General features: G+C 41.3%; 4 protein-coding genes across 5 annotated transcripts; 1 reads left to right on the plus strand and 3 right to left on the minus strand.

Moving 5' to 3' along the window:
• Positions 1-504: 504 nt before the first annotated feature.
• Positions 505-1,399, minus strand: LOC116732371 (histone H2A-like). The gene has a single exon (XM_032582494.1). The coding sequence runs from the start codon at positions 1,215-1,217 to the stop codon at positions 831-833; it is 387 nt and encodes a 128-aa protein (XP_032438385.1). The 5' UTR covers positions 1,218-1,399; the 3' UTR covers positions 505-830.
• A 155-nt stretch (positions 1,400-1,554) lies between these two features.
• On the plus strand, positions 1,555-2,988 carry LOC116732369 (histone H3). Its single transcript, XM_032582492.1, has one exon. It carries the CDS (start codon positions 1,580-1,582, stop codon positions 1,988-1,990), a length of 411 nt encoding a protein of 136 aa, XP_032438383.1. The 5' UTR covers positions 1,555-1,579; the 3' UTR covers positions 1,991-2,988.
• LOC116732321 (sterile alpha motif domain-containing protein 9-like) lies at positions 2,854-7,218 on the minus strand. The gene is made up of 2 exons (XM_032582407.1): positions 4,230-7,218; positions 2,854-3,255 (listed from the first exon to the last, which is right to left on the minus strand). Exons 1-2 carry the CDS (start codon positions 6,976-6,978, stop codon positions 3,227-3,229), a joined length of 2,778 nt encoding a protein of 925 aa, XP_032438298.1. The 5' UTR covers positions 6,979-7,218; the 3' UTR covers positions 2,854-3,226.
• Positions 7,219-12,718: 5,500 nt separating this feature from the next.
• Positions 12,719-26,168, minus strand: supt16h (SPT16 homolog, facilitates chromatin remodeling subunit). Of its 2 annotated transcripts, XM_032584105.1 has the most exons (25): positions 25,814-26,168; positions 24,170-24,262; positions 23,687-23,857; positions 22,664-22,816; positions 22,429-22,575; positions 21,920-22,071; positions 21,434-21,606; positions 21,255-21,345; positions 21,100-21,173; positions 20,920-21,029; positions 20,391-20,456; positions 20,200-20,298; positions 20,097-20,108; positions 19,705-19,820; positions 18,815-18,968; positions 18,588-18,715; positions 17,757-18,019; positions 17,549-17,667; positions 16,527-16,765; positions 16,367-16,442; positions 15,920-16,089; positions 15,696-15,825; positions 14,920-15,046; positions 14,759-14,833; positions 12,719-13,557 (listed from the first exon to the last, which is right to left on the minus strand). In XM_032584105.1, the coding sequence occupies exons 1-25, from the start codon at positions 25,877-25,879 to the stop codon at positions 13,460-13,462; spliced, it is 3,102 nt and encodes a 1,033-aa protein (XP_032439996.1). In that variant the 5' UTR covers positions 25,880-26,168; the 3' UTR covers positions 12,719-13,459. The 2 variants fall into 2 exon arrangements, with proteins under 2 accessions (XP_032439996.1, XP_032439997.1); XM_032584106.1 differs by lacking the exon at positions 20,097-20,108 and having other exon boundaries at positions 25,814-26,167.
• Positions 26,169-26,441: the final 273 nt, after the last annotated feature.

The raw sequence follows: 26,441 nt of genomic DNA on the forward strand, positions 1-26,441 counted from the left end.
GAAAGTAAAGTAAAATCTTGTGTTTCAGTTGAGAAACTATGAAATAAACTGAATGTTGATATTATGTGAAATTTAAGAGCTTTTAAAAGTAAAATTATAGAAACCTCTATTAACGTGTGTTGCGTAATCATGTATTTATGATGAATGGATGTGAATGAACAGTAGATATTTATTTTATATTCTGCTAAATTATGGACTGAATGGCAAGTATAAGCCCTGACTTCACTTTATTCATCTTTTGGCTTCATCAGTTTGTAAAATAGTGTTTCATTTTGTTTGTTTTTGCAATGTAAACTTACCAAAAAATCAATTATGAGTTATTAGTTTTAATCAGTTTAATATTTGATACATACCTACATAAATCTAATCTCTGCTGTACATTTACCTGATTTTCTAAAGTCTAGTGTCTCAGAAACTCTTCATTCATGTCTCAGACTACATACTGTTCTCATTAAAACATGATAAAATAGTATTTATTATTCCATTACATATTTTATACAATCCAAAAACTTGACCTTAGTATAGAAGTGAAGTGGCTGAGATTGTAGTTCAGAACCAGAATTACTTTTTATAAGAACATTTTCACTGGTGAATTAAATAAATTGTAACTTTATGAACATGAAGTCAGTGGTGGAAATTTTATAATTTGTCCCACAGTGAGGTTACATTCATATTCTTTCAAGATTTCATAAGTAATGTGTTTTGAGAAAATTGGATGCTTATGATAAAAACATGTTTGTGAAAGCAGCAGCAGCAGCCAGAGCTCTTACAGTAAAGTGTGTGGCTCTTAAAAGAGCCGTTTGTTTGCTTGTTGCTGAGCAACAGCAGGTTTACTTGGCCTTGGCGGCCTTCTCGGTTTTCTTGGGCAGCAGCACCGCCTGGATGTTGGGCAGCACTCCACCCTGAGCGATGGTGACTCCACCCAGCAGCTTGTTGAGCTCCTCGTCGTTGCGGACGGCCAGCTGCAGGTGACGGGGGATGATGCGGGTCTTCTTGTTGTCGCGGGCGGCGTTCCCAGCCAGCTCCAGGATCTCAGCGGTCAGATACTCGAGCACAGCGGCCAGGTAGACGGGGGCTCCGGCACCGACCCGCTCTCCGTAGTTGCCTTTGCGCAGCAGCCTGTGAACGCGGCCCACCGGGAACTGGAGTCCGGCTCTAGAGGAGCGGGTCTTGGCCTTCGCTCTGGCTTTCCCTCCGGTCTTTCCGCGGCCACTCATTTTGTTGCTGCTTGTTTCTGGAGACGAGACTCGAGAAAATGTGACCAGCAGCGGCTGAAAGCTGCTTTATATGTCCGCGGAGAGGAGCGGGACGATGCTGGCGACCAACCAGAAAAGCTCCCAGCAGAGCGGGACGGAGAGGCGGACTTTTTGAACGCAGCTTCCTCCAATGAGCGGCGGACATTAAGCCGGGAGGAGACGCCTCTGGGCGGCGCTGAGCTCCAGGAGGAGCCGCTAACCAACCAGGATCCGGAGCGGAGCTGCAGCGTCACAGAGAGACGCCCAGAGCCGCAGCTTAAGAGCAGCGGAGCCTCGGCGGTTCGCGACATTTCTCTTCTGATCCCGAGCAGAGAAGCAGAATCATGGCCAGAACCAAGCAGACCGCCCGTAAATCCACCGGAGGCAAAGCCCCCAGGAAGCAGCTGGCCACCAAGGCAGCCAGGAAGAGCGCTCCGGCTACCGGCGGCGTGAAGAAGCCTCACCGCTACAGGCCCGGTACCGTGGCTCTGAGGGAGATCCGTCGCTACCAGAAGTCGACGGAGCTGCTGATCCGCAAGCTGCCCTTCCAGCGTCTGGTCCGAGAGATCGCTCAGGACTTCAAGACCGACCTGCGCTTCCAGAGCTCCGCCGTCATGGCTCTGCAGGAGGCCAGCGAGGCCTACCTGGTGGGTCTGTTCGAGGACACCAACCTGTGCGCCATCCACGCCAAGAGGGTCACCATCATGCCCAAAGACATCCAGCTGGCCCGCCGCATCCGCGGAGAGAGAGCTTAGAGGCTGCAGCTCCAACAAACACACAACGGCTCTTTTAAGAGCCACACACACCCAGTTTAACAGCTCTAGTTCCTCATTTTTTTAACACAATGTCTAAATTAATACCACAACATCTGCTTTTTATCATTTTATTGCTAGACAAAGCTATTTTCTAGTTAACTGAACTACATAAAAATGCAGCTCTTGAGTATAGAAGGTTTTTAGTTCATTTCTCACAATTTTTTTTCAGGACCCAAAATTCAGCAGCACTAAAGGAGCTTGTGAGTAATTTCATCATTCATATCAGAATGATGAGATATTCAGATATCTCATAAACTGAATACCTCAGATTATGAGAACTTGTCAAAATATCAGCTATTTTGACAAGTAACCAAGTTTGATATAGAATATTAAATATGGCTGTGACTCTTACATTGACCAATCTGATGCCGTCTGAAATATCTCGACACATTTTGACACTCAAAATGTGTCCGAAGATTTTTAATTAGCATTTTTACGCTTCAAAATGAAAATGTCTTTGAGTTTCTGCTCAAGATGGTCGATGTCTAATTTAAAAATCTAAATCCAATAATTAGAAAGCTAAACTGACTGGACACAATGAAACGTCTTTAAACACTCTAATGGTTCAGTGACTTTAGCTTAGCATGTGTGTATGGACTTTTATCGCATTTAATAGTTTATACAGCTTTGTTTAAGTAAAACTACAGATATTAGTTAACTAGTGGCTAAATATGCTGCATGTCTTTTGACATGATTGTTTCTATGGTTCCATATAGTAACTCAAGCTCAGAGGCCAGAGGAATCAGGGAAACTAATTTACCAGTAATATTTAACAGTATAAAAAAAAAGGAAAATCTCAAGCCCATGTTTTTTATTTATTTTTTTTTAACATCTCAAACATTGTTACATTTATTTCCCTACATTTCCCTTTAACTTTAATATGTTTAATCACACACACATTACTTGTAGACTTAAAGTCAACATAATATAAAATGATTGATAGAAAACACAACTTCTTCTAGTGTTCATGTCCGTTTGCATTCAGGTCCCTCTGATTAACCCAAACAAACCCACTAATCCCAACTACCATCACCAAAAACAAGACTGGTGTAACATGGAAAACTGATTTATGAATAAAAGAAAAACAAATAAAAAATAAAAAAAACCAGTAGATTTCAGAGAAAACAAATGTCTCTGGGTGGCGCTGATGGGCCTTCAGACTGGTTCTACTGGGTCTCAACCTTCCAAGTCTCTGAGCTCAGGAACTATGGAGAAAAACAAACACACTTTTGTCATGTTCAACATCATCCATTAAACTGGATTATCTTTGTCTGACTGTAAAACGTGACACTGATTTCATTCGGCTACTAATATAACTAGATAGCGTTTGTCTAGTCACAGGAACCGGAAAGACTATCAAATTACAGCAAGCAGTTTGTGGTGCTACACATACGGTTTGAAGCTTTGCAGCTTTTCTAATTTTAAAAATAAACTGATTAAGTCCCAAACACATATGGAGATGGTAATTCTTCACACATGTGCAGTTTTACTTATTTTAGGCGACTTTTTTAGGTGCAAAGAGGAGAGATCTTCCCCGGGATCTTTCACACCAACCGCACATACATTTTGACTCGCGTTGAGGCTCTTACCCAACTTAAAAACTAAGATTGGAAGTCATTTTCAGTAATCATAACCATGTTGTTGTGGAAGTAGAGTGTTATATTTTTCTCTTAACTAACATCTACCAGTGAAAGGTCTCTCGTAATTTTGGTTAGATCAGGGGTAATCTATGACATTTCAAATGAGTCTACAGTCAAAATTGGAGACATTGGATGAAATGTAAAATGATATAAACATTCATAAGATTTGAGCATTTTGATTACCTATTTATTGATCGGGAGCCATTGACAAGCAGCTATTTCTTCTGAAATGGTAAGCAGCACTTTTTCACCCATTCACAAACACAGTTATACACCAATGTGCCTCTGGACATATTGGTGCCCCTCCTGACATGTGACAGGAGGAAACGGAAATTGAACTTACAACCTTCTGATCACAAGACGACTTGTGATCGACTCTACCCACAGAGACACAGTCGCTCTGTGGGTATGCAGTGATAAATATGCTGCCGGAAAGGAAAGAAACCCTTTAAACCACAATGTTTAGCTTAAGAATGGTTTGGTTGTGAGTAGGGAACTATTGTTATCTGCATGTAAATAAACGAGCCATTTTATCTCACCTCTTTCTACCTTAGTCTGGATGTGAAAGGCCACTGGACCTCTGATGGTGAATCCAAGGAAGAAGGAAACGTTCCGTGCTTTCCAGAGACTTCTTTGTAGATTGGCTTCAATTTTAATCTCTTTGTTAGCAATACGAAGGAACACTCCGTAGTTCTTCACTACCCCTTCAAACTTGATCAGACGTTCTTTGACGTTGTCATCTTTGAATATGTACTCATTTTTCCAGTCTTTCATTTTGCAGTCTGGATCCGTTCCGTGGCTGTGGTCTAAGAACAGCTGCTCGAGAACGGTTCTGTGAACAAGTCTGTCCAGATCTTGTCCTTTTCCGATGAAAAACAGAGGTTGGAGGTATCTCGATCTAAAGTACTTCAGGTATGCGTTTTCATATGAGCGGCCCATTTCCTGAATTCTCTGGCTCAGGTCAAAGCTACCATTATCTTCAGTGTCTGTGGGCCAGGACAAGAGTAAGGCCAGCAGGTGCTGCTCAGGAGGATCACTGTGATCCGGGGGGATTCCCTGTTTGAAACTTTGAATTAAAGCTTCAGGAGAATTGGGAAAGGTTGCTCCGAGGTTCCGGGACAAGACGTAAGCCAGAATGAAGTTGGCTACATCTGATTTGGACTTTGTCTTTGACCATATTTTTTTCCAACATTCGGTTATACGCTGGAGTAGATCTACAGAGTACTCTCTGTCCATGCATGCAAGCACTCCTGCGAATGTTGTTGCCAGGTGATGCTGAAGCTCATGCTTACACTGAGGAATGGCTAGGTTGCCTTCTGTAGATGGTGAGTCACCACCAAACTTCTTTTGACATTCATAGGTTTCTTCCGAAATGTATTCAGGGTCATCTCTCTCTATACTGAGCTTTGAGAAGGTCAGGTATGCCGCAAAAAACTCAGCTTTTTTCTGAACGTCTCCTTTAAGGTTGCTTACCAGCTCATTGAATCTGTAAAGTTTGTTGTCGCCAAGTTCTTTCAGGATGGAGCCAAAGGACACCTTCTTTGTAAGAACTGCTTTCCAGGTTTCGTTTTTCTTCACAAGCAAGTCATAGAGAAGGTGGCAGACCTGTATAAACCCAAACTGCCCTCTGCAGTTGAACAGATTTGAGAATCTAACTGCGTTATCGCCAGAGGTGTCCATCTGATGTCCTTCTTCCGCAAGTTGTTCTTCATGCTTGAAAGCCTCAATAGCTTTTTTGGCTTTCTGCAAGACTTGTCTTGCGTTGGAAGTTTCTCCCGTGCTCTTGAGGCGGTTCTTGTGGACCTGACCCAAAGTATCAGCGATGAAGGAATTTTGGGGATCTCTTTGCTTTGCTCTTTTTGCCCACATTTCTGCTGGATTGTACGATTTTAGCTCTATGTAGTAGAAACGAGCAAGAGCTTGAGGAAAAAAGGGATCTTGAGGAAATTTATTTGATGCCACCTTTAAGACGGACACGCTCTGGGCCTTGAGCTCTTGTTGTTGGATATCCAGAATGAGTTTTGAAAATCTCTCTTGTTCCCCCTTAACCTCTAAGCCGCTTTTTGGGTCGAGTTTTATTTTAAATTCTCTTTTGGTCAACATGTCTTTAACGAAACGAAGCAAACATAGTGGGAACGTCCCGTGGTCCTCGTATCTGTAGTAATAATTCAGGAAGTTTCTTGCTGTGTCACTTCTGGTCACTCCTTTGGTAGCCAGGAGTTCGGTACAACGCTTTGCTATCAGTGGGTGAGCCATGCTGACCTTTCTCTCTGTTCTTTCATCTTCTTGGAAGGTGACAATGAGGTCACTAAACTGGTGCATTTGGTCTTCCACTGATATGTGTGCAAAAGCGCAGCTTTCCTCACAGAGGAAGTCAAGGCACTGAGATTCCAGCAGATAGGAACCTGGTACATAGGCGTTCAGTAAGGATAGAAAAGCAGCTAGCTGGGCCCTCAAGGGTCTATGTGCTTTTGAACAAGATCTGATTATCTGGCAGGCTTCGTTGATGTATTCTTCTGAGAAATTAGTCTGCATTATGTTGAAGCCATGGAACCGTAGGATCTTTTCGCCATACTTTTCATTGAGCTCCTTCTTCTTTTCATTGAATTTCCGCTGTTCGTTCTCTGTCAGGTGTCTTTGTAGGAAAACATTTTCATTTTGTAACAGGGTATCTTTTCTCACACAGCTTAGTAAAACTGCCACAGGCATGACGGTGACTATGTTCTGCTCCTTGATAGACATCATAATGTTTTCTTGGAGGTTGTCAAGGATCTGCTCATCATTTAGTAACAGCAGTACTGTGTTCTGGTGACCCCGACCGCCTGCTGTAAAAAGATGGACCACTTCCTGCGCCACTTTTGTGGTGTCTGAGATCGAGTTTGCAAGAACCGCACAGCGGAAGGTTTTCTTCAAGTCCCACAACGCCTGCATCGCCATTGTAGTCCCTCCGCTTCCTGGCTGGTGGAACAGTTTAACAGTGGATATCGCAGGGAGTTTTCTTTTCGCTTGAATTTCCTCCTTGAGTTTTTCAAATCCATCCCGTTTGATGAACAGCGTTCCAGTGCCAGATGATGCTTCCCGCTCGTTACTGTGAAAGTTCAGCCAGTTTGGTGGGGCGCCCCTGTAAAAGTTTTCCTCTTCTTTTCTCCTTTTCTCTGTAAATGTTGGATCATCTCCTTCAAACTGGTCTGCATAGAGAACATCTAACAGAGAAAAGAAATCCCTAATTTCACTTTCCACATATATCCTACCACCTTTAGCAGTGGACAAGGCTGGTTTGGTTTCCATCTCAGATTTTCAGTTTTCTGTAAAAACAAAAGAAAAACGCAGATTAAAAAAAATAGAGGATTAGTTCCTTAACTAATCCTATATTAAAAATAATCATCATCGATAATTGGTGCTCGGATAATAAGGTGTTTTTGAGTGAATAGTTGATTCTCAGCAGTTCACTGAATTTTGACTTATCTCTGAGATTGCTTGACCTTTTCAGTGAGTCCGGGCGTGAACTTTATAGACACTAAATGTTACTGTGACATTTCCTCAATATTTTATGCTTTATATAAAATATAATTTTAATTATCCGCTACAAGCCACAATCATCAAAATAAACGGGGGAAAATAGTTTAAAATTTGAATTTTTTTGCTCCATTTTACCCCCTCCTAGAATTGGATACATTTAACTTTTCAAGGATACTCTAATTTATTGAGCCATGTTATTTCCATAATGCTAATCATTTGTGATTTAAAAAAAAAAAAAAGATTAAACTTAATAAGGCGAGGTTTTAGTATTATTTTTTTCCACAAAGTGGAAGAATTGGAAATAACGACAAATCCACCATAAATTTGTCGCCCATGTAACGTCTTGAAGAGGGGTCAAATGTCCATTTTGTGCCAGTTGTGTGGACGAAAAGGCCTCAGAGACGTCGGTGGTCATATGAGAACGTACAGACTGAGTTGACAGAAAGACAACAGCGGCTCATATACCTGTTGGTCACAATCGTCATCTCCGAACACAATATTTGTTTTTGAGACGCTGATTACTGAGCAGCGCAGAAAAATGTCCATCTTCTTGTCAAATCTTTTTTTTTTGAGTCTTCGTTAACAAAAATGTTAACCAGGCAGATCTGTAGCTTCTTAGCTCTGCCTGCCAGCAACTCAGTCCATTGTTTTCCTGCTCCGACTTGCCATTCCCTCTTGGCACTGACTTGGAGCTGAGGACACGCAGATGTCAAAGAAGTATTTGGTGCACACATTCAGCATCAATCTCTCAAGCATCTCATCAAGCCAAACCTGTTTGTTTGCATTTGATTGCATTGAGTATTGTTTATTTAAGAAAACCAGAACATGAGAATAAATACAGTTGACATGGTGAACCAGTACAGCTGACTTTACAGTTTACAGTTAACGGAGAGACCTGTTACAGACTCGGCTAATTTGACTCCAGTTTCAAGTTCAATTTATTTACTTTTTTTTGTTTTTGCGTGTACGTTAAGGCTGTTTTACTTCTTGAGTTATGAAAAATAATTAAGGTGTTCAAGTTTAAGTTCAAACATCATATATATTTAAAGTTTTCACAGCACTTTACCGTCAAAAATGTAAGCAGCAATGAGTCTGAAAGGGTCGTAGCAGGAGAGCTCAAAATCACCTTATTGGTCCCACAGAGGAAAAGTCCATTTAAAGTTGTCAAAAAGTACCTTCAGTTTTGCTTACAAGCTGAAAATAGGATTAATCGGTGGAATCTGTTCATGCCTGGTTGTTTCAGGCGTTCGACCGTATCCAGAAATTCGACTTGGACATTTGAACATAAAGTCTGAGATACAGACAGAAACACAGCCGCTTCAATACCTAAATTAGAGAAGAGATTGTCAGAGACTTTAAAAAATATAAATACATTCATCAAATAGTAATTGTACTAACTGGTGCATAAAAAGCAACTAAATGGGCAATATGTTCTCAGGCTGCATTTGAAAGGAGGAGAAAAAGACTCAAAACCTCTGGGCAGAAATGTTGAAATTTCTTCTGTGAATTTCAATCATTTCTGAAATGAATTACATTTTAAATTGCCCATCTGTAATATTACCTTATGACAATTTTAGAGAAGAGCCTGTCCCGAAAACACTGACAGATAAGGACCAACCCTGCAGCTACCAAAGATCACATGAATACTGGTATCTAGAGGCTGCCTTCATGTGCTGAAGCAAAATATATGTTGCCATACACGTATTTTTGTGTAGGCCGTGTTAAACAGATTAAGATGCTACGCACTGATTACGAGATGTGAGCAGATTCACCTGTTTTGTGTCAAGTCACGTGACTTTATCATAATTTTAAAAAACCTGACTGTTAGGGAGTAATGTCGTTCAGAGTAGTGTTTGTAAATCAGCCGGAGACATTTTTAAGATTTCTCTTAATGAAATCTTGCTATGAGGAAGTAAAGTGATTCAACCATGCAACTAGATCACTCAAATGTAAATTGTATTGACTCAATGAAAGAAGTGTTTCAGATTGTTAAAAAAACAAAAAATCTTTATAAAAAGTGTCTTTAAATTTTCGACTTTTATGTTCCTAGGCTTATATTATAAATAATAAGAATGTGAAGGTCCATGCCATGACAATAGGCTAGAAGGTAGTTTGATCAACCAATCAAGATAGGTGAATAGGTGACTAATCACAAAATTTAAAGAAATGAAACTGCTCCTGGGTATTAGACTAATAATGGTCATAATAAACACATATTTAAGTTATTAAACTCAGCCACACATTGGTAATTTCTATACTGAATTAGTCAGCGATGTTAAAACATCTGCTGATTCTGACAACACAAATCCTGGACACATCGATGAATCATCAGACGGTTTGCCTCACTCCTAAACCCACCTGAGCCAGCAGACTCAGTGAGTCGCATAGCGAACAGGGACTACGCAAGGGAAACAAATTTCAGGAGAGAAGTGGAAATATTCTCTCTGACACGGATTGCGACCATAAAACATGGAAGGTAAGGCTGAATTTATGTTCTTGGCTCGATGAAATGAGCCGTCTTCGTTGCAGATGCCAAAAAAAAAAAGAACTGTGTCATCTGCCAACAGCACAGATGACCCCCAGAGGTTCCTAACCCAGACGACCTTCTCTCCATGACGACCGTCTCTCCATGATGACTTGAAGCACAAACATGTGTAAAGAAACCGGTCACAACTCTCCCCTTGGTTTACTGAAACGTAATGCTGCATAACTCCGGGTCACGATGAGCTGCGTTTTCTGTGAAACTGGTTTGACTGTTTGTAGTAAACGTGATTCTTTCATGATGAAAAAAAACATATTTAACCAAACAAGTTGATCTTACATTAAATGGGTTTCTCCAGCAAAAAAAAAAAAAAGGTTGAACAGACAAATCACAGATAAAAGGTGTAACGTTTAGAGGATCTAACGGTGAATATCTTTGCAAACTGTCGAAAATGAATTTCGACCAGATTTTAACTTAAAAGATAAAACAATAGATGAATGATACATTTTCCAAACACTGCATAGAGACAGATTAACACACAATCTCATCTTCTTACCTGTTAAGAGTTCCAGCAGGTGTGCAGCTGACCGAGCCTTCAGACGAGGCTATTTATTGCAAACTGCGACAGGACCCTCCCTGTTTTTTGAATACTTTTATCGTTTCGTATCGTGGTATTTCTCTGAGTCACATTGTTCACAACAAACATATCAGCTGTTCTACGCCAGCAGGTCAAGCCTGAACGATCAGATGCCAAGCAACATAAGTTGTGTTTCTTTAGAAGTGAAGGTTAGATTCTGTTTTCCTGTAAACCGGAGCTTTAAGAGAAAATGTGTGTATGTATTTTGATATTTATACACACACACTTAGATATGTATCTGATATAAATGTATTATATCAGATATATATCTGTGAATAGATAGTCAGATAAGGCAGATGATTTCTCTTATCTCTTTTCAAGTATGAAAATATGAAATCAAACAACTGGTGGTGAAAACTGACACAAAGCAAAGTGCCACATTTGACCCTCATGCCATGGTCATAAAACAAAATAAATAAAATTATATTTTTTTTTTTAAGGACGCCATACCTTAACTCTACCAGGTCTCTGAACAACAACACTCTTTGGTGTGGAAGTTATCAGTAACAGCGAAGTATTAATAATAGAAAAAAGGCTGTAGGACGTCACTTCAGAGGAAACTTATTTTCAGTTGCGGCAGGTTTGAGCCTCTATAGCAAAAAAATCTCCATTTTATTCACGTTGGTTTGTTTTCTCCGTTGTCATTTTGTGCTTTTGCGGTTTTGGTCACAGCGACATCCTTTTTTTTTTTTTTTTTTTTTATTACACAAAACCTGATCCAAGATGAAATTTGAAGAATTTGTCTCATCTGAATTAAGCTGCAGGTTTGACTTACAGTAAACCAAACCCAGTGACTCTCAAACTATTGCTAAACATGTAACCCATGCTGGAAAAGAAGCGTTGCCCATTTCCTGTAAATGCTTCCTTTGCAATCATGCTCAAATATTTCACAATCGCTGCCGTCAGTAAATCTTGCAGCAGGAAGTCGTTGCACCTGATAGTTATCACAACACGAGAGCCGACTAATTAACGTCGGCTGTGAAAATGAAACTAGACGAGAAAAGGTAATAATAGTACAACAAATTGAATCAGCTCAGAGGCTGTACAGTATGTTGACGTGCACACACATATAATCATTTCACTAATATGCGTTCATACATTTTTCTAAAAAGTATTCAGGATGTCCTTTTGTTTTCTGGAACTCTTGAACAACCTCCAGTGAAACCACAGGCTGCAAGTGCATGGAAACATAAACATTTTCTCACAGCAGGTGAACAAACGGTGCCGCACTGTTTCACAGAAGAAGAAACTCGGCTTCTTTATTTCAAATGAGTTTCCCATCAAATGAAACCAATGTACACAGCAGCGTGTGTAACTGGTTTATTCTGTACACCCTCTGGACTTTAGGTGTCTGCACAGCATGAATGATTCATTTCACTCGTAATGTCTTGCAGAAATACTCGTGACCTTTGAACCCCCTCACATTTTGTGGTGTTTACACCAGTTTCACGTTTAAGATGAAACAGATGATTTTGTTTATTAGGGCCAAAATGTCAGCTTGAGTTTCTTGGTTCAAGAAAAACATGTAAAATGTAGTTGTTGTTGTTTTTCCCACTGCAATAGTCTTGAGTTTCCACTTGTAACAAGATGTGATTCTCACCAGAATTTTATTTTTAAAATATAGTCTGGTTTGCTCAAGAAGTCAAGGACTCTCACAGGAAGACATTGGAACCTGTGCAGTAATTAACGAGTGGGAAAAAAATCAAGAAGTTTTGGACTGTGGGCCTCTTTCGTCTTTGTATCTCCCTTCAACACCTAAGTTTCAAATCTCCGTACAATTAAAATAAGCAAAAATATCCAGACGCAGTTCTTTAAATGTGAGTAAATATATTTAAACAATAAAATGACCCTGCTGTGTTATAAAGAACCTGACCTACAAGAGCACCTGGACGTAAAACATGGCAACCAGAAATGGTTGTCTTGTACTTTTAGTAATTTTCCCCAAATTTGTACATCTTGTTTTAATATTTTTAAGCTTCCTGTATTATTATACAACAGTGATTTATTTTTGTATTCTGCCATTGTATTGAAACCCGTCTCCACTCCATGTTTTAATCCAAGGCAGCTACATCCATCTCTATGCAGATGATATGCTGTTCCACTTGCTCCCCCATATTCACACGTATTCTATCGTTGCTACCTTCACCATCTTTCAGTCGAGCACACACATTCAATAATCCAGGCTCAAAATACATCACAGTATCATCTGCAAACGTCATAATCCACGTCCCTCTTCCTGGCAGACGCTTCCTGCTTGACCTCATCCATCAGCCTCACCTCAACTAGAAATAGACTCAAATCTAGTTCCCTCATCCACCATCGCCAACTCAATACCTCTTCACCCTATTTATATAACTTAAAATCTGAAGAAAACCCCAATGGAAACAAACTACTTTCTTTTAATTTTATTACAAAAACAAAAAACAGATTTTCAGAATCAACAGTACATCTATTGTGATACAACAAAAAGGGAAACGTAGGACAAGTGTGAGGAGGATGGTGGGCGTGTGTGTGTGTGTGTGTGTGTTCCAATGGGCTTTACAAAGTCCATTAGAAAAACAAAAACAATCAGGAAAGGTGAATGCTCTTGTTTGTCATCACATTTTAATAGAGAAGAAAAAGGAAAAAAAAAAAATAGTTGAGATGAAGAATCACAGGTTTCTCAGTTTTATATAAAAACACTTTGCAGAGGGGATGACAGGCCGTCTTTTATTATCCGTCATATTAAGAAACCAATATTATCTTAGACAGAAAACAACTTGCAATAAAAACCCATGAACACACACACACACACACCAACCCAAAAAACCAAAAATAGTAGCTGGCTGAAGAACAGAGTAAGTTGGGGATGAACATGATGAAAAGCTGTTGAATGAAGTGTGACTGCTGGTTCTCCTGTCGTCACGAGAAACTTCACAAACCCCCCAAAAAAGGGACGAAGAAAAATGGGGGGAGACCTTCTACATCTATGTACAGATTGTTTGTCTGAAAATGTGTGGGTGGGCGTGTGTGTGTGTGTGATTTTGAAAAAAAAAAAAAAAAAATAGCCACAGAAGGAAAGGAAGGAAAAAGGCGGGATGGTAAAATGGGTTTGGCAGTGTGTGTGTGTGTGTGTGTGTGTGTGAGTCAGTTTAGGACCGCCGCTTCTTTTTACTGGGAGGGGCTGCTGGGCGTGCCTTCCTCTTCCTGTTGGAAGTGTCCTCGTCTTCATAGTGGCTCTCTTTGTCAGCTGCAGAGCGGAAGGAGAAACCAATTACCCAGACGACTGCGGAGGATTAAAAACAGTCGCAACACAACTGGCTTTTCAGTTGTGTAAAGCTGAAAGACACTTAGTCAATAAGCCTTGCAGACTTAATAAAATGTTGACACCGTCATTCCACTTCACAATAATGCCCTACATTGTGATGGTTTACCACATTCAAATGACAAAAACGTATTAAAAAAGTGGCCTGAATACTTTTGCACCTTGGAAGGTTTCAGCTGAGGAGTAACAACAATCAAAAAAAAAAAAAAAAAAAAAAAAAAAAAAAGGTAAACAGAAACAGAAGCTCACCAGCGATAAAGGATACATTTTAATGGCTGCCGACTTTGTGCCAATGGCCATCAGCTGCAGCTTGGGGTCAAAGGCCAAGGCACTGGGCTGATGGGGGAACCCATGTGAAGCAGGATTACGGCGCAAATTATTTTTCTTTAACCATTCAGCCCAGACAACGGTTTGTAATCTTGCTACTAGAACAACCGATGTGTTTCAATCCTGCATTGGTCAGAAATCGTTGTCAATTTTCAGCCTCAGCTGTTCGCAAACATTTGATCTTTCTGATTCTGTAAGAGAATCTTCTTTACTCGGTATGGGTGACCGCACCGAAGAGTGTGACCAGAGCCCATTTTTGAGTTTCCAACCAGCAGATCAAGGTGAAAACTGGCTGATTGTGGTCAACAGTCTCTATCTTGGTGCGTCTCTATAAACAGTCTTCATTTGGAAAACAGATCTGATTTACCTGAAGTTCAAAAGAAGTTGTAAAAAGTCAAAGGATTTTGATCTTTGCTGTCATTACAGCGCAGGAAGTTAGGGAAATATCCAAAGACTGTAATTTGTACTAAAGATAACAAACAATAGCAGCTACACTGCACAAACACAAAACCTCACCAAGTAATATTGGTCTAGATTCTAGTGCAAATATCTTAGTACACCAGACAAAAAACAAAAAAAACTAACTTAAAAGCAACTTTTCAGCAAACTATAGGGGCTTGTTTTAATCATTTAAAAAAACAAATATTGATCAAAAAGCTGTAGCTACAGATTATTTCACCTTTAAAGTAGGAATAAGTGGAATAATCTGCCAGTCGAACATGTACTGGACCAAAATTACTTGGTAAAATTTTGTGTTTTTGCAGCGGGATCTCCATGGAAACCATGTGCAGACACAAACCTTTCCTGGCCTCCTCCTCCAGCTCGTCCCAGTCTTTGCCACTCTCCTCCTCGCTGCCCAGCGAAGCGCTGTAATCTGCACCCAGACAGGAAGTTGAGTTCAGTCGCGCCTTAGAGTGGCGAGACAAGTCTTGGCCAAAACGTGGAGCAGGAGTATCGTACCAGAGTCTTCCGTCTCCGAGCTGTAGTCTTCGTCGCTGTCTTCCTCCTCCTCCTCCTCCTCGTCGGCAGACGGGTTGAATGTTTCGTCCTCCATCTCGGACTCCGAGTCTTCCTCTGCGCCGCTTCCCTAAAACAACAAGGAAGATGTGTGGATGAAGTCAATACAACCCAAAGGAAGCTACTAGAATTTTCTCCCAAAAAGTCTAAACAGTTCAATATTATTTTGATTGTTGCCTCTTATACTTTGCAATATTTTATGACTTGAATAATGGTTATTCTAGTTATTTTAGAACAGAAGTTTCCCTTACAAATTAGTGCAAAACCTTTGTTGATATTCTGCTAATGTCGGGGAAAAAAACACAGTTTTGCAATTGAGGTGTTTTCATAAAATAAGAAACAAAATTAAAGTCACAAGTTTGCTCACGAGATAAGTCATTAAAAAAACACGATCCTCCAACCACTTCCTGTCGTCATTTTCTTTGTCGTTTCCGCCAGTAGTAACATTCGGTTATTGATTATATGACTCGTGTGATGTGGAAACAAAGCATTTCCATTGAAGTTTTGCAAAATAAACCAATTTTGATACAGCCAACACTTCATCCAAGCTTTTTCCTAATTGGCGTAAAACGAATTTACTTAAGTCAAATTGCGCAATTATACAGTCAGCAGAAACGCAGCTACTGTTGTGCCTTTGTGCAATTATAATAAAGTAAGTCTGAATCTAAGAATTAAAGTGAATCCAGTTTGTTTCGATCATGTAAGCAGCTAAAGCTCACCTCGCTCTCTGGGTCTAAGAACGACCAGCCTCCCTGCTCGAAGAAACCCTCTGGATCGTCAACGATGGTCTTCATGATCTTGGTCCAGTTCAAAGACTGGACTCCTTCTGTGTACTTGATGTCACATGAGCTGAAAAACAAAACAAAACAAAAAAACCCACACAAAGAAAATGAGTGAAAAAGTGGAAAAACAAAATCCTGTAGTCAACTGAACTGTGTCGTACTTGAGCCACTCCTTGATGGGGTCCAGGGAGTTGACAGGCACTGCGTTGATCATGGTGACCTTTTTGCTGTAGTCCTTGTAGACGATGACGACGTCGAAGTTCTTGAGGTGGAACTGAACGCGCTCGAAATGGACCAACTCCACCTCGTCGAGAGTCACCACGAATGGCGGCTAAAAGCAGCGAGATTTAGACTCAAAACAAAACTGTGCTGAATATTTTTTAAAGGGGCGGTATTATGTATTTTTCAGCCACATAGCGCCATTTTATAGCCCAATCAACTGAAGTAACCAAGTTAGCTTCAGCTGTTTGAAAAATGCTGCACATTTATGACTTGAATGAAATAGGACTTCCTAGTTATGGCCTTGAAATTGAGTAAAAGTTGATTTTACATGATGCTGCCCCCGTAAGAAGATGAGAATTAGATCTCAAAACTTTCAGTGTTCTCACCCATTCTGTAACGTTGATGAGGGAACTGGATGTTGGCTGTAATAAGCAAGTACTCCTGTAGGGGGCGCCCTGGAACCTGAGGACAAACATCTGTTAGCACACCTCCTTGTTTTCAGGCCACATTCATTTCCTTTCAGTTCACGGATCCCCGTTTCCGTACCCCAGGTCCCTGAAGGGAACCTCGAACTCCAGCTCCTCCTTCGTCAGCGTCTCCACCTTCTCGATGAAGTTCTTGAACGCCGACTTGAGCTTGTGCCTCATCTCGCGCTCCATCTGCTCGGCGTACAGGTCGTCCCTGTCGTGCATGTGTTGGTGTTTGCCCAGGTCCGTGGTGATCTCCCCGACCTCGGTGTAGAACTGCACGTCCGTGTGGCGCCTCTTGCCGAACATGATGGCGTTCTAGGGGACAAGCCAAAAGGTCGAAGGTTAGACGTTGGTTGGAGTTGGCTAATTAGCAACCACTTTGAGATAGTATTAAAAAAACCCTGGAAGAGAAACCAACAGGTTTTTGGCAAAGGGACAAAAAGAGGAAGAGGAAACAGAGAAAAGTATTCAAACCCGCTGCCTCCGACTGCCCTCTATTTTTGGAAAATCTTATGTTCAACACAAAGCATTTGCCTTTTTATAACCAAGCTTTTATAATAACAGAACCATGTCTATCCAAAAACTTTTACTAAAAAGCCGACTTACCTGCACACAAATCGGGTTTTATCTAATTTATTAAACTTAGAAAAATATTAGCAAGTGTTTGAAAGAAAGCGACTCGACTCCAGTCCTTAAAACCGAGGATAAATTTGTTCAATAGAGCCTAAAAGAATTCATAAACTATACAAGAAACGTGCAGAATCCATTTTATGTTCTGGATCTACATTGAATAACATGTTTCGCACAAAAAAAAAAATAAAAAGTTGAACTACTTTTTTTATTTCCCGGAAAAAAATTGGACCCATTTTCTTCATTTTGGGTGATCTGCAAACAGCTGATACTTACATGAGAAATCGACCTCATCTTACTTTGAAAAGGCCCGGAAATCACCCAAACGTAGCACAGTTAGCAACTTTGTTACAATTTTTAGAAACATTTCAGTCAAAAATAAATGATTAAATAAATCATATCGGCCAAAATAGCGTTGAGTACTTCTGCCAACTCATTACGTTTTACTTTAGGAGTTACTAAGTGTACCTTTAGGTGGAAGTGTAGGACGATGATCATCTCCCCGTCACACGGCTGGAAGATGGCGTGTTTAATGTTGTTGTAAAGAATGTCCACTTTATCGCCGCGTACCGACGTGAAACGGAAACCTGAGGGGAAAAGAACAAACGACAGAACTCAGCGTCGTCCCGTCCGGCCTCCGTGAACCTCGTTGCCGCGACGCTTCCGCCCTCCCTACCGTTGGTGTGCGCCTCCAGCGAGCCCTGCATCCTCTTCTGGGCGATGTTGGGCCGGATGTAGAGGTCTTTGAGCTTGGGGTTGCTGCGGTTCAGGTTGATGACCAGCGAGTCCTGCTTCACGATGCCCTCCTTCTCCTTCTCCTCGGCCTCCCGCGTCTTGTAGCGCTTCTGGACCTCCTTGATGATCCGGAAGGCGTTCTGCAGGTTGGTGGACGGCACCGACGTGTCGCCGGGGGCCTTCAGGTTGGACGCCCGGTACGTGCTGACAGAGGGGAGAGAGGGGCGAGCAAGGTCATCGACATGAGAAAAATCCACTTTATACAAATTTAGAAAAACAGCAGGTTTCACTCCTGGATTAATTGATTCATCGTGATGAATCAATTACTGAACTCATCGATTAATCGTTAACTGGAGTACACAGACTCAAACAACAATCATTTGGTAAAAAAAAAAAAGAAGCAGGAATTAAGTCAAAATATATGTATACATTTAAGACAAAAATAACTATCTTAAATTTAAGAGAAATATTTATGTCTGTAAATATTTTAACTTCACCTGGTCCAAATTCCCAAAGGGAATCTTGTCATATTTCAGGCAACAACATGCGATAAAATGTTATATTTTTTGAAAAAAACAAACTGTTTATTGTCGTTTATTGTTTATCTACATTTGTAATGTATTTCCTAGGTGGTTAAATAAAAAATTTGCAAAATGTGCCAATTTCATTTTATCTGATTAATCGATTAATCGTCTGAATAATTGATTACTAAAATAATCATCAGTTGCAGAAAAAAAATAGTAGAGCATTATGTTTCTGTAGAAATACTCACATTTCTTTGACAAACGTGGCGTCGGGATTGGGGAAGATGTTTCCCTCCTGTCGTCCCAGAGAGCTGCCGGGGACGTAGAAGTTGATTCTCAGGTAGGTGTAGTCGCCCTCTACAGACATGCTAATGTTCTGAAACATTTAAAAAAAAAGCAGACACAAATGCATGACTAAAGTGATTCATTTTACTTTAAAAATTGCTGGAGTCTGAATTTTAAAGTACGGGGCTACCTTAATGGTTGCGATGTGAAACGGCGTGGCGATGCCAAAAACGGGCATGATAACCGTCTCGTATTTCTTGTCGATGTGAATCTTCATTTCCCTGATTTCCTTCTCTTTGGGCATCTGAGAGACGTTCTTGTACGACACGTTTGATTTTCTGGCTCTGGGAGGAAATGGAGGGACGGTTCAGGCTTCGCACACATTTCCCACAGTGACATTCGAGAACTTTTCAAAAATCGTCAAGCTGAGGAATCTAACTTTTCAACATTGTTCTTATCTCCACACGTTGGCTCACTCTGAACTCTGCAAACCGGCAGAGTGCATTAGTGGAAAAAATAAAATAAAAATCCTGATTTCCTAAAAATGTAATCTTGAAAAAAAAAAATCTGATTTTCATTCATCAATAACATGGATTAATCAAATGTTAATTTGATACATGTTAATGATCAATAACAGATTTTTGATTAATCACAATTAATTGCTTACTTTTGATTAATCGATAACATTGTTTAATCAAATGTTAATGATGGATAATTTTTTTAATTAATCGTGATTATTTGAATACTTTCGATTAATTGATAACATTGATTAATCAAATGTTTATTTGATACATGTCAATGATCTATAACAGATTTTTGATTAATCACAATTAATCTAGTATTTATGATTAATTGATAACATTGATTAATCAAATGTTTATTTGATACATGTTAATGATATATAACAGATTTTTGATTAATCTAGTATTTATGATTAATTGATAACACTTATCAAATGTTAACTTGATTAAATCAATTAATCAAATGAAATTTGATTAATCGAAGTTGACTAATTGATCCGAAGGCAAACTAGATACATTTATGAGAGGAAGAAACGTTTCCAAAACTCCCAACACTCACTTCTGGATGTGCTGCTCTCCTTTCTGCTCCGTCAGGCGCCGCTTGGCCTCCTCGTTCAGGTTGTTGGCCAGCTCCTTCTGGTGAGCGCGCCTCTTCTCCTCCGCCGTCATCTCGTTCTACGTTCCATTTGCAAAATAACACAGAAAAACAAAATCATTACTTAAAGGAACCAAATGATTATTTTTAAGATGATCAGCACAACATACATGCAGAAAACAGACTTGTATCGAGATATGTGGTGGAGAAAAAAACACTTGGAAACACAAAAACCAAGTAAAAGTTGTTGAAATCAAAATGGCAGTCTTTCCCATCAGCAGGGTTTTTAAAAATATATATACATCACTGAATCGGTTCAGCTGATGAGATTTTAGGATAAAACTCTGAATACTTACCTTCCCAAGTAGCTGATAGAGTACAGAGACATTCACACCATCAGGACAGCGCAAACACTAAATCAGCAGTCAGGTGAGGAACAACACAGAGGACCGCACTCACTCTGGTTCTGTCTGCCAGCAGGGCGGCGCTCCGGGCTCCCTTCCCCAGCAGCTCCTCGGCGTCATCGCCTTCCTCCTCCTCGTCTTCTTCATCGTCATTCTAACAAAAGCAAAAACGATTGATAAGTCTACTGGTGATCCGTTTTCCTTGCTCAGAATAAAGAAAAAGATTGAGACGAAGAGAAAACCTGCCTTCAAGAAGATGGCCACGTTCTTGATCTTTTTCTTGACAGGAGTGAGTATCGTGGCGGCCTCTTCCTGCCAGACAAAATGCCCAGGTTCAAATCAAACAGAAAAACTCATGACAACTTCACGCAGCAGCAACGACTTCAAAACATTCACATTAAGGAAGTTCTATGAAATGTTGAAAAGAACCGCTTTCTCTAGAGCTGTAAAAAGGAGCCAGGATTCCCTGCGCTATAGTCCGCTTCCTGGTTTTGGAGCGATCTCTGGTCTGCTTGGCATTCGCATTCGAACCGCACCAGAGTTCACTTCAACCGAACCAAAACAGAGGCAGAGTTCGCTTTTTTGGGAGTTTTTTTATTTCGCGTTCACGCCTATCCAAACGAACCGGACTTTCTAGGCAATCGAACCAGAGTTAAATTAAAGCAGACGAAACAAGGAACAATTTAAGGATTTGCAGACGTCCTGATTAACAGAGAGCGAACAGGTGACGGTCTGGATCAAACATCCATATTTATTTTTTTTAAAAAGACCTCACCTCATTAATTTGAACTGTGTCGCCGAGGAACAAGGCGTACTTCTGCTCCTCCTTCTTGGCGTCTTTGTTGATCAGGTCGGAGAGGCCCAGGCTGATGCTCAGCACCATGCCTGATGGAGACAGCAGGTGTTAGCAAAGAGGCACTGCAGTAAAACCCAAGGGTAGAGCTGATGTGCTCACCTTTTTTCAGTTTGTACTGGTTCTTAGCGTTCAACACCAGAGAGCCTTCTCTGAACTCGATGCCCATGGCAAAGCTGGGAAGAAAACACAGACATGAGCGTGTGGACGGTGTATGAACGCGGCGCTGAGAGGAGGCTGCGCCGCTCTGCCTTTACCCCAGGTTCTTCGTCAGCTTCGCCACGAGGTCCGGCTTCTCTTTCTTCACGTACTCCATGACGGCGTTGTAGGCGTCGCAGATTTTCATGCCTTGCGGGAGGAAAAGATGTCACCGGTTTACGGTTTTACTGCTTCAGCTGTAAAGACCGAGAAGCTGGGAGCATTTCCAGACGCTCACCGTGCTTGAGCTCCTTCAGCAGCTCCTCCTCCACCTGCAGCAGGAAGTTGTAGTTGTCCTGCATCTCCTGAGAGGGGTCCACCATGAGCGTGCGCACCAGGTTGGAGCAGTAGGACTTGTAGCGGATCCCCATGGCACACGTGATGGCACCGAAGTGAATGTGGTTTTTGTCGCTGGTAAAGAGAAAAATAAAATGGGGAGGACTGATGGGTTGAACACTTCCTGTCATCACAGAATTAGAAGTTGTAGAAGTTTAGTTAATTATAAAAACAAATCTTAGCTTTCAGCTAAGAACAGTTGGCATCATCTAAAGAAAACAGGCAGGTATCCAATTGGTTGGAGCGACATCTAGTGGCCTTATTCGTGCACTACGTCCTTCAACTCCATCGCCTCCTTTCAGTTTGTGGTTTAAGTTTAGTTCTGTCGCGCTAGCTAGCATAAAACGGCAGAAACTAATGAGTCCCTGCAGAGGGGAAGACGGTCTACCTGACGACGCTGAACTTCAGGCTGTAGTTGCCGCCGCTCTGGATGATGGGAGGGTAGCACATCTCCACCGTGGACGGGTCGGCCCCACCCAGGTACTTCTTCTCCTCTATAGCTTTCTCCACAGACTCGGCTAATTTGCTGTGACGCACTTTCTGATGAGGAGAGCAAAACGGAAGATTAAAGAGAAACGTCCAGGGGAACTACTCTGAGACGGTGTGTGTGTCGATAGAGTACCAACTTAAAGCATCAAATTAGGAAAGTGTTGAACTTCCTAGAGCTTTTATTCTGCACAGGCTGTTTTTTATTTGTGGAATCTCCGGATTGAGAACGAAGGGGTTTCCCCGCATTGTATTATAAGCCTGGCGGGCTGCCAGGCTTATAATACACTGTGGGGAAAAGCCCAGTGCAACTAAAGTGGCAATGTCACTCCAAAAAGCAAATTCAAGATTCAGAGCCAGCGAGTGATCACTGAAAACGCACACTGATGTCAACGCCGTCCATCTTCTCACCTCATCTGCGTCGACGATCTCCATGACCCGCTCCTTGAAGAACTTGGAGTAAACCTCTCCGGTGATGGCCGCCGCCTTCTTCATCAGGTTGAGCTCTCCGTCCTCCTTCACCGCCATCGTGTAGGCGACCACAGCGCTGATGTCCACCTGCGCCACACAAACCCAAACGTTGAGCAAGCGACGCGTCGCCTCGCTCTCCTCGGTGAACGACTCGGCGTGTGGAACGCCGCCTCACCCTGTCCAGCCCCTCTGCGCTGAGCGAGTTGCTCCAGCTCTTCATGTACTCCCCGGGGAACTTGTCCTTGCTGAACACGCCTATCGTCTTTCCCTCTTTGCTGCCCTTGATGGCTTCGATCATCTTGTCAAAGTTACCCTTGTTGCTTTCGTTCTGGAAGAGGCGCGGCACAGGAGACATGGTGGTTTGTGACGGCAGAGGATTTGCAGGATACAAAAAAAATTCAATGCACACAAATCAATGGGGGTTCACTTCAAGCTCAACAGTCTACTCTTATTATAGCAGCTTATTATTGTGCGTAGTTTCTTTGAATAAAGAAGTCTCTCCAGAATTTATTTTACGTTCTTTGTGATTGTTGCGGCCTAAAATGGCTAATTCTGTGGTACTTTTTTCAAAAAGTTTCAATTTTTTTTTTTATTTTGGCATTACTTTTGCCATAACACTGTCTTTCAGAAAAGTTTACATTTCTGTAAATAACCTTCCCAAAAAAAGACATGATTTTAAAACAGTTCATATCTAAAATGCAAACAACATTTTCAACTACCTTCTTAAAATAGCACTCTTAACACAAATAAAATCATATCCTGGGGAGGGATCAATGCACAAAAAAAAAAAAATTATAATCCATATCTGCCATTCAACTTAACATCTCAAAATGGTTTTTTGCAAAAACGGAAAAAAAAAGAAGAAAAGAAAGGCAAATGTTACAGTTTAGCGTCACACATGACGTTTTCATCTGGCATTTTTGGCTTTCAAAAAAACATCACGAAACAGGAAGTGAAGTTAGAAAAGTAGGAAATGCGCGACTGGTCAGGTTTTTCGGAAAAGTTGCGATGGCTGGTGAAAATGCGACTTTGTGCAAAATTTGGGAACGATGTATGAATTTACATCAATAGTTGCAATCACAACTGTCTGTACAACACCGAGACTGTTCATAATCAAATCAAAGAATAAACGCCAATTACAAAAAAATAATAATACTTGTCCCATTCGGCATAAACCAACCAGACATCTCCCTGTTACCTTTTCTCTGGTGAGTAGCGTGATGGGCGGCACTCCGTTAGCGTTCTCGTTGCCTTTAGTTATGGCCACCTGCTTGAGGAAATCCACTTTCTTCTTGCTGGCCAGGAAAATTATTTTGGTTTCGCAAAACACCATGATGGTGTCGGTCAACTCGTAGCCAAACAGCCAGGTCTGCAGCAACAAACAAATTACAAAAAAAAAAGCACTTATATGTGTGATCTGTGAAAACAGATGGGAAAAGACTGCCACTGTCTAACGAAAATTAACAAAACAGCTGACAATCAGATTAAACGAGCACAACAAAGTCTAAGTAAATGAAAATAAAGCTTAAAGAAAACGGGAGCGGAGCTTCGACTTGAGGTAAACTGTAATTTAGAGATCAGATTGAAAGTTTGTGTCCAGGACTCTTAAGTACTGCTAACTGTCGCTGATGGGATCATGCGGGGTTTGGTTGTTGAGGCCTGCACTCACACAAGCACTCACCTGTATGGCTGTGGACTTGGCGTATACAATTTCCTCGTCGACTCCCACGGAAACCACAATGGCGTCGACCTTACCGAACTCATCCTCCGCTTTCTGGAAAACACACACGAACACACACACACAACATGACGAAGCCGAATGATACAACTTCATATAAAATGCTTTAAATGAAAACAGAAAAATCAACTATTAAGACAGCTTTAGTTAAAATAACGACTTAAAATTATGTGTATTGTAATACACATGTGTAATGCATGTAGTTCTGGTCTTTATAGAGTGATGCTGCATTTCATTTGTGCCTAAAGTCATAGCTTGGATGTGGGAATGCCCAAGTTGAATGTTCAGGTTGGAATTTGGGAAAATATGCGGGATATTCCAAACATTGCACCAATGATGAGCAGCAATACAAGCCAAAGTATTCAGGGTTTCCTCCAGTGTATTATAAGCCTGGCAGGCCACCAGGCTTTACTTGTGCCCCCAACAGGCTTAGCCTTTCTTATTTGAGGTTTTTGTTTTTTCCAAATGTTTGGATTTTTTAAGACTTTACACATAATTATCAACATTTTTTAACTCAAAAACACAACGGGCCGCTGGATGAATGACTGCTGAGCGCCACAACCACCGGGCTTAACGAGTTTTCTGGTATTTCTTTTTCTATTTTATTGAAACCCATTAGGGAACCTTTCACCAACAGAGACTGCACTGTTACAATTCGCTAATGTAATATAAAAGTGTGAGAAGTGTTGTTGAATAGCTACTAAGGGCAATTTTCGCCATATTCTATGAACACAGTAGACACAAACATTTTGTTAGGGTAACTCCTATTTTTTTTATTACAATTTCACAATTCATGGGGGTATTTTCAGCCAGCTGAGTGGCAGTGCACATCAACAGCCGGGGGTAGAATGAGTGCTGAATTACTCTATGCTCGAGACTATGAACACTCTGCTCACCCCGCCACATTCTCCCTCACTTTTAGGTAGTCAGAAAAAGAAAAATAACGAAAGGCTGCAACTTTTTTAATGTTACAACAAAACTAGGAGTAAAAGAATGTAAACTCATTAAACCGCATTAGGGAAACCAAATGAAAAAACCCACAGTCGTCCCTGGACGTGTAACTGGGATGCTGACGTTATTGAGATGCTAATTAGCCAGCTAACATTAGCATGTTGTTAACACTGGAGATGTAAAGCGACAGGAACTAAATATACCTGCAGTTTGTTTAATGTCCCGTAGACCCATATGGACATTTTGCTGCATTTATAGAGCTTTAATGTGATTTGTTTATCAAGGGAACAGCCGCAACACCGTTACAGGTTAGGTAGTTCGGCTAGCAGGCTAGCTAACGTGGTGAATGTGAGGACTGCTGTGCTAACATGAGGTAGCTAGCCGCTCTGACGGACAGATAAGACAAGAGGGTAGTTTTCAGAAAGTTGCGAGGGGGCTCCGTGGCGTGTATCAGGGCAGCATAGCTACCACTGGTGCCGTGCTGGCTTTTAGGGTCGCGGGCTCAAACACATTCACACCAACACTCGCCATAGAAAAACCCACGGGCTAACTTAGCGGTTCGGCGGTTTTTACAACTATAGTGAAGTCCAACGGGCTCCCTGAGTCCGACCCGCGCGTCACATCGGTAACAATCACCTTCCAGTTGCTGTATAGCCTCTTGATTCGGCGGTAGTAAGCCTCCTTGTCCAGGTTTACTGCCATGGTGAGTCCCCCTTTCTGCAAACTCCAGCTCCCGGCTTCGCCTCACAGTAGGCCGGATAACGATGACGGCGAGTGTCAACCAACAACAACGCACTTCTTCCCTTTCCACGCCTGCCGAGATCCAAGCACCACGGAGAGATGCTGCAGCCTGCCTTATAATTTCACTGAGGGCCTTTTTATAATAAAAAATCGAGCAATCATGTAAACTAAAACAAATTAGGTTATAGGCATTATTACTTAAAAACGTGCATATAATAGTGTAATGTAAATCCTCCCCCCGTCGTAATTAACTCCTTGTAGCCCCCTCCCTCGTTTCTTCCTGCGCTCCTCTTCCCTCCCCCTTCGAGTATTAACGCATCGCCATCATAAACATTGCTATAAAACTTCACGCAGCCTGACTGCACATTATTGTTTTTATTTATTTGATAAGAATAATCATTTAAGTAAACAATTTTCCGCCCCCCGTTAAGTCGGTCACTTATATTTGATTTTATGGTGCATTGTAGTACACGCCGCACAACAGCGCCCCCTGTCCTGTCTTAACCACGTTGCTTTTTTTTCC

The sequence above is a fragment of the Xiphophorus hellerii genome, chromosome 14 (genome assembly GCF_003331165.1).
Source record: "Xiphophorus hellerii strain 12219 chromosome 14, Xiphophorus_hellerii-4.1, whole genome shotgun sequence".
Classification (NCBI taxonomy): domain Eukaryota; kingdom Metazoa; phylum Chordata; class Actinopteri; order Cyprinodontiformes; family Poeciliidae; genus Xiphophorus; species Xiphophorus hellerii.

Coding starts and splice junctions, on each gene's coding strand:
- LOC116732371 (XM_032582494.1), bottom strand. CDS start 1,217: ATGAGTGGCCGCGGAAAGACCGGAGGGAAAGCCAGAGCGAAGGCCAAG.
- supt16h (XM_032584105.1), bottom strand. CDS start 25,879: ATGGCAGTAAACCTGGACAAGGAGGCTTACTACCGCCGAATCAAGAGG. Junction 21,346..21,433: donor GCTGAAGGAGCTCAAGCACG/GTGAGCGTCTGG, acceptor TCCTCCCGCAAG/GCATGAAAATCTGCGACGCC. Junction 20,299..20,390: donor ACGTGGCCATCTTCTTGAAG/GCAGGTTTTCTC, acceptor TGCTTTTGTTAG/AATGACGATGAAGAAGACGA.
- LOC116732369 (XM_032582492.1), top strand. CDS start 1,580: ATGGCCAGAACCAAGCAGACCGCCCGTAAATCCACCGGAGGCAAAGCC.
- LOC116732321 (XM_032582407.1), bottom strand. CDS start 6,978: ATGGAAACCAAACCAGCCTTGTCCACTGCTAAAGGTGGTAGGATATAT. Junction 3,256..4,229: donor CCAGACTAAGGTAGAAAGAG/GTGAGATAAAAT, acceptor TTTTCTCCATAG/TTCCTGAGCTCAGAGACTTG.